This window comes from Cydia fagiglandana, chromosome 1, assembly GCF_963556715.1.
Source record: "Cydia fagiglandana chromosome 1, ilCydFagi1.1, whole genome shotgun sequence".
Classification (NCBI taxonomy): domain Eukaryota; kingdom Metazoa; phylum Arthropoda; class Insecta; order Lepidoptera; family Tortricidae; genus Cydia; species Cydia fagiglandana.
Genome location: NC_085932.1, coordinates 11,845,977 through 11,857,997, shown reverse-complemented (window position 1 = coordinate 11,857,997; position 12,021 = coordinate 11,845,977). Strand labels below are relative to the sequence as shown.

At 34.9% G+C, this 12,021-nt stretch overlaps 1 protein-coding gene and 1 long non-coding RNA gene across 2 annotated transcripts; both read right to left on the bottom strand.

Annotated features, from left to right (window-relative positions):
* Positions 1-3,023: 3,023 nt before the first annotated feature.
* LOC134670688 (uncharacterized) lies at positions 3,024-6,192 on the bottom strand. The gene is made up of 3 exons (XR_010099110.1): positions 6,117-6,192; positions 5,665-5,799; positions 3,024-3,281 (listed from the first exon to the last, which is right to left on the bottom strand). It is a non-coding gene; the product is annotated as an uncharacterized LOC134670688 (long non-coding RNA).
* Positions 6,193-9,576: 3,384 nt separating this feature from the next.
* LOC134669914 (uncharacterized) lies at positions 9,577-10,756 on the bottom strand. The gene is made up of 2 exons (XM_063527534.1): positions 10,443-10,756; positions 9,577-9,774 (listed from the first exon to the last, which is right to left on the bottom strand). The coding sequence occupies exons 1-2, from the start codon at positions 10,731-10,733 to the stop codon at positions 9,577-9,579; spliced, it is 489 nt and encodes a 162-aa protein (XP_063383604.1). The 5' UTR covers positions 10,734-10,756.
* Positions 10,757-12,021: the final 1,265 nt, after the last annotated feature.

Sequence of the window (12,021 nt, the reverse complement as noted above, 5' to 3'; positions counted from 1 at the left end):
TGCTTAGTTATTGATCCGACCCCTACGGGTTTTTTTAAAGGTAATTGAATCGCATTTCACATATAAAAAATACATTGTTAAAAATTGGGTAATGTACGGAACCCTTGGAACGCGAGTCCGACTCGCTTTCGGCCGGTTTTTTTATGTTTTATCCTAAAAGTATTATGGAAAAGGAGATGATAACTTCATAAACTACGGAAAATGATTTGTTTATACCTTTGCTTGTCAGAGACATTATAGTAGCATCTAAACTCAGATTGACAAGTTTCCTCTCCAGATTGTCCACTGTATGATTTTCATTCTCAAATTTTCCCAATATTTCTGAAAACAGGACTGGGCCGGGTATTGTTTGGTCGCCTGAAAGACTCTTCGCATCATTTGAATGTGGCATACCGCAGATGTATACAGTTGCTCCGTACATCACTGTTGCTATGAACAAAATCCTGCAATTAGACAGTCAATATAATTTATATATTAAAAAGCTAATTTATTTATGCTATTGACTGATTTATTAAGCTCACAATCGGGACACGGGAGTGTGTCCGGCCAAGATTTTTACAAAATATATTTTCTTTGTTTTTAAGTCAGATCTATATGTATGTACAATGTTATGGACGTGTTCCTAGACGAACATTTTTTTACAAAACCTTGCTTGTGATCAATTTTAATTATAAATTAATTATGACTTACACTCCGATGTCCATAATATATGTTTCTTTAATTATCGTCGAGTTGGTTGTTCTTCACAACCCGCGTACAGAGCATATACCTGCTTCAATTGGACTGACGATTATAGATTAATTTTCGGATCTAATAGACTATAGACGTATTTACACATGACGCAAAGTGCTTACGTGATATTTATTTGTTTAAGAAGGTTTACGACAACAATGATCAAATTTGTCACAATTATCTCACAGCTGTCAGATCAAAATACAAAATACGAGCTCATACATCAGGACAACAAGGAAAGTTAAGCAACTACAGCCACTCGAACATCTCACGTCCAGTGATATGCTAGACATTTGGAACTTTCTGCTGTTTTACGTGGCAAATACTTATATCTTAGTGTTTTTATCATTATATCTTAGTGTTTTTTTTATCGAGCGCTGGATTGACTCGCTGACCACTCGTTTTCAAATTTATTAGTAGAATTTAATGTGTAGTAGTGGAGATATACGTATTGAAGGGAGCCACACGAAAACGAGCGCTCGAAATTCAAAAATCTGCCCCCTGGTGGCGCTCAGTGGCACCTGAGTTTCTGTCAATCGGACTATCATGGCATTCATGGCCCAAGGTGAGGCACACGTCCCGATAACGTACGCCATGGCGAATTTCCAAGGGAAACTAGGACTTTTTTAAGTCGAGTAAGTCAATGTTACAGTGTGTGAGGGCTTAATAGAGACAGATAGATAAAGGCATATATCAGTGGTTCCTAACCTGGGGGTAGTTACAAATTGCTATTTTACGGGGGTAATAAGCTAACCTAATATAACAATACAACAAACGTAGGTACACGTTTTATTTTTTATTACCATTGGGAGGAGGGGTAAAATGAGGTTATTTAGTTAGTTATAGGGGTGACCGGACTGAAAAGGTTAGGAACCACTGGCATATATAGTAATTCCCTGTATCTACCTTTTAGTAAATCTATCAATCTAGCTAATACTAGTACCTTCAAACGAGCAATTCTTGAGTAGTGAGTAGGTACTTATATTATAATGTAAACATTATCTTTATTTGAAAATTAGATTTTATAATAAAGTTTTACAAGCCCTTGATAATGGTTTGTCCTTATCCGTCATTATAACATTTGTGTTTGTCAGGAAGAGACAGAATTTAACAAAAGTTGCTGAGTTTTATAAATACCGGGGCTAATTAGTACAAAGTTTATTTTTAAACTAACAAAAATAATGTAATCAGTTATCAAAGTTGTAAGATGAAACATTGAAATTTAATGAAATCAAGTCGATGACTCGGTCCTCACAGCTTGGCTTGGCTTGGCCGCTGATAGCGGTACCTCGTTTTATACCACTATAATAAATACCTGTTTTACAAAAGCGATAGATGGAGCATTTAATTATTTTAGTTTCCTTAAATGTACTTCAGTCTTATATACTTACGTCGAAGTTAACAGTACAAAAGTACCTGTTTAAAATGTATCCAGAGTTAAATAGAATTACAACAATTTCTAATTCATGGGACAGAGACAATGAGAAATACGCCACATAGGGAAAAAATAACTTCAATCCTCTTCTCAGATAAATAGGGCCCACTTTGCAGGTAATAGAGATGGAAAAAATGTAACTTATTCAAACTCTTTATTCACTTACCACATCGTATAAAAATGACAACACAAAAAAGTAAATGTAATCACACTTAGTCAATAAACTTATATATAAAACCTATTTATATTATAGGTAACGTAAATGTTTAACCACCCAGCTATAGTCCTAAAACTCCAAAATCTCCCAACTATGGCCAAAATGAACTAGTATAAGTATCTGTATTCAGGCACAGAATAATAGTATTATCCTTTAGGTGTGATTATTATTTGAATGACGCATTTCAGAGGAAAAACATTTTCATAAATAAGAGAAATATTAGACTCAGAAAATATAAAAAATAACTATGGCTTTAATACTTGTTTTTACACACTGAACTTGTGGACCATATAATAATATAATAGTTGTAGTAATATAAGACTGAAACCGCCTTTCCATACAATACATACATTTGTATGGAGAATCGATCTTCGTATAGTTGGGCGGTATACGGTACCCTAACTTACAAAAATCTAATATGAATCTTAAAACTATTTCGTTTTATTGTAACGTATTTACGTTCATAGTTCCCATGTCAAGTTTCATTCTTACCTTCACGCATAATTTTGCCGATCAATGAAGCATAATTATAATGTGTTCAAGTTATTTCAGATAGAATTTATATCACATGTAGGTACATTGGATAAAGGGATTGGTTAAACAAAAATATTCCTGGTCAGAGTTCGATTTTTATGCAATTTGCTTCAAGATGAGATGTTTAAAGTTGCCGCTTACGTGGGACTGGAACCATGTTGCAAATATGAAACATCAGAAAAAGCAGGCACTTTGTCTTACTGATGCATCCAGTGGAAATTAAAATTGAATAAAAAGAGAATATTATCAATACAATTTGACTAATATTTAAGCACTATTAGTTGCAGCGATAAATGTCTTCCTCGCGAGTCCGCTAAGTAGGTATGCAAGTTGACGCGGGACAGCTGATTGCAATGTCAACCACTGAAATAAAATAAATAAAAATAAATATCACATAATCTAAATAAATATTTGATAAGACATCTATCATCATCTATTTTTAATAAAAAATCATTCATTCTTCATCAAAATTTTTTTCTTTCGCATTTAAGTTTGTTATGGTACCTACAACCCACCTGGGTTGTTAACAACTATCATGGGAAACATTGGTGAATATTTAAAATTATTGTTGATGAAAAAATATTAAAAAACCATCGAGACACAAAGCCAAAATGCAGATATGCTTAATAAAAGCTCAATCTACAATGATGTTTAGCGTTTATGCTGATTAAAACTCTTGATTAATTGACTCCTCTCTGATTTCAGTTTTCTAATGCTACGAAATTCAAAATACTGAGCCACATTCATACAGAACCTAAAAACATACAGAAGTAAACATTTTTTCTCAAAAATGGACGGCAAGGTCGACTTTGCCGTCTAAAAAATAGGTCGCGAAGCGCGTAGTTTATGGTCACTCAAAAATTAAAAAGTTAAAAACATTGCAGTCTCGCTTTTGGGACTGCAATGTTGCATACAAATTCCATTATTTGTCGAGTTCCAAACTTTTTAAAATTTAATATGGCCATATTAAATGAAGGCACAGGCCCATTAAACAGCCAAACAGATGATTAGTACCGCGACTATTTAGTTGTCTCAAATAGGTTGGCGTATTTTCGGCAGAAAAATACACTTCTATTTTTTTATAAAAAAAATAAAAAGGCGGCAAGGGCTTTTTTCTGTGAAAATATATACGTAAGAACGTTGGTTTTGTAAAATATTTCTATGATATTTATATTTCTTGCACCATTTTTGAGAAAAGCACTATATATGACTCGGCTGGAAGGCTACTTGCTGGCTTCGGATTCAATTAAACGGACTCCCAAGGTCGTCCGTTTAAAACGAATCCTCAGCCTGCAAGTAGCTACTTCCGAGCCTCGACAATAATGTACTATTTTCTACTCGTGTACTTTTATCTGTCATTTACATAGTCACGAACGAACATATAAGGGCATACATTATTAATACTCCTTAAAAGTCTATAGTCTATTGCCCAAAAAAGCACTTGTGTCGTTTTAGAGACATTACGATACGGTAAGCTAGTGCAGGGTAGCAGGTGCCACATACCGGTACATTGCTACCAACGTGACAAACGATTGAATGCATACGGTTTTTATTAAAAAAGAAACAAATTTGTACTGAGTTCATTGCTACCAACATAATAAAAAATACTTTTATACCCTACAGCAGCACGACCCTGGTGCGGTGCGGTTGTGTGTAACGGCTTTAAAAAAAACATAACCATAGACATTATTCGTTTGTTTCTCGTTTCCCGCCTTTCCCGGTAATTTCTTGTTCTTTGAGTACTTTGCGTTACTATTTGTTTTGCGTTCATAAAAAGTGTTGAAAATGGACAAAGAGGACAACATTGTTTCTACACCTGAAGAAATATCCGCTGCAGCACAAGCAGCGACCGAAAATTTGTTGCCTAAATACTAAATCGCAGCACCTATACGACAAATCTTACGAGAAGTTTATGGCGTGGAGATTGGAGCACAAAACTTCGTCAGTCTCTGAAAACGTCTTTGGTGTATTTTCAAAGACTAATTGGAAGCACCGGATCAGATTTATCTTTTAAGCAAGGTTGGTATATGTTACAAAAATTTTTGATTTAGGGTACACAGTACAACGAGCTATATTTATGTACATTTTATATTTTTGCATTGAAACTGAATATTATTTAATTCTCCTTTTTCTTGTTACAGGTTGCAGTAATATTTAGTATTTTGGGTGCTTGTCGCAGACAACAGTTACATACATATAGTAATACCTACTATCCAAAATTTACATTGACATTTTCATAAATAAAATTTTGTTTATAATTTTTTGTATTTTATTTAATATTGCCTACTCATAGAAAAAGCATTGTATGCAACGTTGTATAAGTAGTCAAAAAATGCTCATGGCGTATTTATTAACAATGTTCGCCTTCGGCTCACATTGTTACCCACGCCACTCACATTTTTTGACCCCTCTTATAAAACTGTTGCATAAAATACTATTATCAATTTCATATTTTAAATTCATAGTATATATTATTATTATTACCTATATCACAATTGGTGCCCTGGCAGGTTAACTTTAAATAAGTGCAGGTGTAGGTAATTAAATTTAAAAGGAAATTAACATATTTTTTGTATCTGGGTAGTTGATATTTAGAATTAAACTAACTTTAACCTTACGGTACCGATTTAATAAAAAATGCCTTTCAGCATCTACTTTCTAAAAACGAATGTATGAACTACCTACCTAAAGTTTTTTTTTAACTAATTTTATTCAGTGCAGACGAGTTAAATTAAATTATACTCACGACTTGTTGAACATCAAGCGTAGTATACTGTCGTCATTTGGCGAGAGAGTTGCGGGATTGCTAGGCTCCGCCGCCGAGATCAGGTACCTGGTGGTCCAGTATGTTCCGAAGGCCAGCAAGCCGGTCAAAATCAGGCTGCAAACAGGCCACAATCCAGCCAGACCGAAGAGCAATTCCAGACAGAACAAGAAAAAAGTGTTAGCGTCTTTGTTCTCTTGTATAGCCTGAATAACTATCATGCATGTTGTGCCTTGATTATTCGGTTAATGCCATACACTACTAGGTACATAGGTACCTAATAGAGTGTCATAACTCATATTGTAGGGAAAAATAGTAACATGACGGTGTAGCGTAAGGCGTCAACCGGAGGTCAAGACATTTTTTTTAAATGAGTACCTTATTGGGTATTCAATACTTTCAAAAATAATATAGTGTATCTGATGAAAACTTACAATCCTATCGCCATTTTAGCGAACGGTTCCTCTCTTGCAATCTTCAGTGAATTGAAACTTAAGTAGAGACATTGAAAGTTTATATAATGATGCTTATTTTAAGGTGATAAACCACTAACAGATATTGCGTACTTAATAGCATTACCTACTTACGAGTTAGGTCTTTTTTCGAATAACAACGAAAAAATCGGTCTAAATGGATTTGTCGTATAATGTCGATTGTAATAGAGTCAGCGACGATTTTGATAGCACACGCAGTGCAAGTGGTATTTTAAACGCCAAACTTCTACTAAATTATGTCGTATAGTAAATAACACTTGCACTGCGTATGCTACCAAAATCGTTGCAGACTTACAGAGACTTATGTCTAACTCTATTTAATTTCCCATTTCCATATGTAACGATCCTTATTATCTCAAATTTCATTAATAGTTACACATGCGTTTTACTTCCTATATTTGAACTAACAATTTTTGTTTAACTCGGGTGAAAGCACCCATATCTGACTCGAACCATTGTTGAACTATCCCCTCAAGAATGAGTGCCTTTCATCTCTTCATTGTGGTTAACCTAATTTACTAGAGTTAACTAGACCAAGAGAAGTCTGCAACGATATAGATAGCACACGCAGTGCAAGTGTTATTTATACGTCATAATCACCAAACATCACAGGTTAACTGATACGTCAGAAGTTTGACGTTAAAAATAACACTTGCACTGCGTGTGCCCTCAAATTCGTTGCAGACATATCTTGGTCTAACTCTACTCATATTGTTTTGTTGTTGCGAATATACGGCACCCCGGAAGACATCCCGTTACCTAATTATAACAATAGTCCGACAGGTTTTAAAAGGAGTGAAAATATTTGTAAACAACTCCAAATAGAGATCATAGAAGAATGGGTATACTTAGTCGCGCACGGTCTAGAACGCAAAATGACTAATGTAATATGTTGCCTATATCGCTTTTAGTCTACATCGCGAACGGTCTAGAGCGCAAAATGACCACTTTTTTATATCACACAGGTAGGTTAGGTTCGTTAGTTATCTTCAAATGGCCGATGGCCAAACCGCACAGAAGCGGGGCTCCGTCGACATCGCTAACGTAAAGATAAATCGATGGAAAATGATGTAGGCATTTTGCGTTCTGGACCGTTCGCGATGTAGACTAAGAGCGATATAGGCAAAATGTTGTAACATAAGAAATGTAGTAGGCGAAGAATGTAGTAGGCATTTGATGTATTGTTTACTATTTTAAAACCTTTCACTAGCTTAGATACTCTCATGGTTGAAATATGTGAGGCTAAGAGCTCCTAATTAAAGAAAATTGTATTATTTTAAAGCCACAACCAATATAGCTTCTGGTGGATTACTGCCTTAATTAATACAATATATTACTATGTTGACTATACGCCGTTGTGTTTATTTAAACAATTATGATTAACATTGTTAAACAATACGATGAGTAACATCTACTCACCATACCTGTCGGAATTCCAATTTACAATTGTGTTTTATACATCACATATTAGTGCTTTCTAACATGAGATGTTATAAATTTAAATTTAGCCTAAGCAAATTAGAAAAATCTGCGGAAATAATTCGTGTAGTTTTGAAAATTGGTACAGGTATACCTTGTGGTGTCCAGATAAACATACTAAAAGTCCTCGAGGGTGAGGGGTGTGCTGGGGGTGTAGAGGGGGGTTGAAGGTACTTTTTTCATATGTTTGCTCATATCTCAAATATATGTACGAATAGCATTATAATTACTAGGGACAAAAGATTTAACATAAAATTTACTATAAATTTGGTTATGTTTATTTTTACTCTGCGATCAATACTTTAGGAGCTACAGGCTGTTAAAGTTAAATAAGTGATAAAAAATAGACGGTTTAAGAAAACGTCGTTTTGTTGTAATTGTTCATCACAAATAAAAAATTTTGCTTAGAGTAAGTAAGCTAAGTAACCTGCTGATAAAATATAAAAAAATTGGCCATATGCATGTCGGGCCATGCTCAGTGTAGGGTTCCGTAGTCACCCGTCTGTCGAAATAGACTATTTGCCATAACTCAAAAACAGCTATACCGATTAGGTTCGCTACATTTTTCCTTGAAAGTATTTACTAAGCTATATTTTCACGATTTTTGTCATATTTTTTGGACCCATGGTTCAAAAGTTAGGGGAACTAAGGGGTAAATCACAACTTTTTTTCTTTCAGATCGATTATTTCCGAAAATATTAAGTTGATCAAAAAATCGTTCTTGAAGACTCTTATTCGTTTTACGAAACCTATCCAACGACACCCCACACTATAGAGTGGAAGCGAAAAAAAATTTCATCCCCACTTTAATGTAGGGCAACCACCATAAAAAAAAAATTCTAGTTTTCATGTTTAAATTTGACATGAATATATAAATCAGTTACGCTGACAAAGTTGTAAAATATAAATTAGAAAAAATATTTTTTTAGGGTGGCTGCGCACATTAAAAAGGGGATGAAATTTATTTTCGCTTCCACCCTATAGTGTGGGGTGCCGTTGGCTAGGTCTTTTAAAACGAATACGGGTCTTCGAGAATCATTTTTTGATCGACTTAATATTTTCGGAAATAATCGATCTGAAAGAAAAAAAGTCGTGTTTTCCACTTTAGTTCCCCTAACATTTGAACCATGGGTCCAAAAAATATGAAAAAAATCGTGACAGTAAAGCTTAGTATAGACTTTCAGAGAAAAATATAGCGAACCTAATCAGTTAAGCAGTTTTTGAGTTTTTGCAAATAGACTATATTTACGGACGGGTAACTACGGAACCCTACACTGAGCATGGCCCGACATGCTCTTGGCCGGTTTTTTTATATTTTATCAGCAGGTCACTTAGCTTGCTTATTCTAAACTAAAATTTTTATTTATGATGCATAACTATGAAAATACGACGTTTTCTTAAACCGTCTATTTTTACCTCTTATTTAATTTTAACAGCCTGTAGCTCCTAAAGTATTGATCGCAGAGTAAAAATAAACATAACCAACTTTGTAGTAAATTTTATGTTAAAACTTTTGTCCAAAGTAATTATAACGATATTCGTACAGATATTCGAGATATGAGCAAAAATATGAAAAAAGGTACCTTCAACCCCCCCTCTACACCCCCAGCACACCCCCTACCCTCGAGGACTTTTAGTATGTTTATCTAGACCCCACAAGGTTTTCCTGTACCAATTTTCAAAACTACACGAATTATTTCCGCAGATAGCCCAAATTCGGCTTAATTTGACGTGGCTAATTATATGATACTATGTCACTGTAATCCTGTGGTTATGATCTAAGTGCATAAGTAAATTAAAGTTAGTAAAGTGGTACTCAAACCAAAATAATACAAATATATTTATGATATTTGTAAATTAAAAAAAGATTCGGGGGCGTTAACTTATTATGAGTATATTTTACATTGAGATTGAAACATACTTAGACAATAATTAATACTAAGTTAATAATACAAGTCAAGCCACCAAGAATACATACTATTCCGATGCAACAATAGGATAAATTAAACTTCCGCGTTAGCTGTGAAGTTCCTCTCACCATATTTACCAAACTGGCTCTTCTATCGCTCTGTCTAGCTCTCGCTCGTTCGCGCCTCCAAATATTTACTTCGTAGTAAATCTACAAATACAAAAATGGTATTATTGATCACTTCAAAAGTTCGGACGGCAATCCACCTCCGATCCCTCGACTCCGGATCCCTCAGTCCTTCAAACCCTGACCTGTCGAGCTGGAGCTCCTCAACCCAAAATCTTTGACCCATCAAACACCAGAACACCACCCTCTGCCTTCACCTCCCACGCCTATCCTTTACCTCTCAGTCTAGTAAGTCATTTCCACTACTACGTTCAAAATCATAAGTACACCCAACTTATGTAAGAAAAGTTCCACATAATGGGTTTCCATGTGGTCTTCTTCATCAAGTCCACATCACACTGGCGATTTTCGAGAGTAAATACTTGAGTTGCTTATGGTAGCACCCAAATCCCTATACATTTATGCCTTTAAAAAAATACGGAGTTCATTCAATTCTAATGGATTCAGAGCAAGACCAAATTAATATGGGACCACTCTGGATGTAATTTCAAGATTTTGTAGATTGCAATCGTTCATATTAGTTAAAGTTGCTAATGTTTCCGATTAGTACAGGCAGGCGCGCTACGTTTAAGTATACATAATATATATTATATATGTATGCCCTTGTTGGTACGGCATTGAAGATACACTCAGCTTTGATAGCCAACTCATTTCTAATAAAAAGGAAATATTTAGTTTTAGTATTATTATAAATGATTTAGGTAACTCACCAATATTATTCCAGTCAATAAAAATAACAAGATTCCGGACGCCAAGAAAAAGCCATGAATCAATATAGTTAAATTATCATCTGTTAATTCTGATAAGATAAGTCCTAAGGTGATGATAGTTTGACTCCATATCGTGCCCCCGACTAGTGTCTGTTCGTCTCTGTACCGAGGTCTCTGTTTCATTAAACTTTCAGCTCCTATCCAAATACCACCTGCAGCTATCGCTAGTAACATAGTAAATATTTTGATGATAAGATAGCGTTTGTCTGACATTTTGAATCTGACAACTGACAAGCTTTAGCTACCCAAGGTTAAGGTTACCATCAAATAGGTAATACAGGTTGTATAGTTAGACCAAGAAAAGTCCACAGCGATATTGATAGCCCACGCAGTGCAAGTGTTATATATGTCAAAGTTTGACGTTTAAAATAACAGTTGGACTGCGTGGGTGGGCTATCAAAATCTCTGCAGACTTTTCTTGGTCTCACGCTAGTACCTATAGTAATCTTGGTAACTGTTATAGCCTGTTCGATTTCTGAGATCCAATTTGGATCCAATGCCAATCGCTTACGCTCCATAACGATCGAAACGCAACTGTCACTGTCGCACTAATTTGGAAGAGTGATAGAGAGACATAAAGCTTTTCGTTGTCGAAGCGATGGCGATTGTAACTATGGCTAGGCCGGCAGGCCCAAAGGAACTGTCCCGAACCATCATTCGACGCGAGATGAATACAAAGATATTAGTAGTTTTCAAAATAATGTATGCCACAACAGTGGATATCATATCGTGGATATCATTGTTATTTTTGAAGCAATTTTCATGTTTGTAGGTTTTGTGCAAAAATTGTTGAATGGATGGATGATATTTTGAATGGTGCGTTTTAAACTCATGTTCATGACTTTTTTTTCTATAGGTTGAAAGTTGTCTAATCGATTTCAAGTCGATTAAGCTACTAGAGAAGGGCTTCAAGATTACCAAGATGCATATTGTATGGCAACTGTGGGTTTTCAAAAATTGCTGGCTGATCATGCGTTTTCTTGATTTTCTTCAAAATGAATTTAATTTATGACCTATGATTAGTTTGTAGTATCACCGAGGTAATTATATCGAGGTACCACCATACCTCCAACCAGTTTTAAAAAAGGCATTTCGGATTTTACGGTTACAAATTATACCTACCTTTATTACTTAGCGATTCATACCTATGAACTTAGTGCTTAATAACTTTGGTAATAAGTTTAATGGACGTACAGTCGGCTACAGAAATAACTGAATGTATGAACTTTATTTCCAGGGGGGTCCACTATCTCTGAATCTGACTATACATGGTTAAATATTATTATAAGTATTAATATGAGCAGCGAACCGTAAGCCCATCAGATAAATAAAGTATGTATAAAACGACTATTATTTAAATCCATTTCTCGCTACTCGTTGGATCATGGATCATTTAATCATGCTTTACTTTTTATTTTTCGTATTTTTCAGTGTGTCTAGTTCTTCTCCAGGCTACGTGAGTTGTAATATTATTATTAAAAGGAATACAAAATATGTAGTG

Bases quoted from the DNA above. Each gene is read 5' to 3' on its own strand.
- LOC134669914 (XM_063527534.1), bottom strand. From the start codon at position 10,733: ATGTCAGACAAACGCTATCTTATCATCAAAATATTTACTATGTTACTA. The intron at 9,775-10,442 runs TTATAATAATAC...TTGTATTTGTAG, and splicing joins TGGTGAGTTACCTAAATCAT to ATTTACTACGAAGTAAATAT.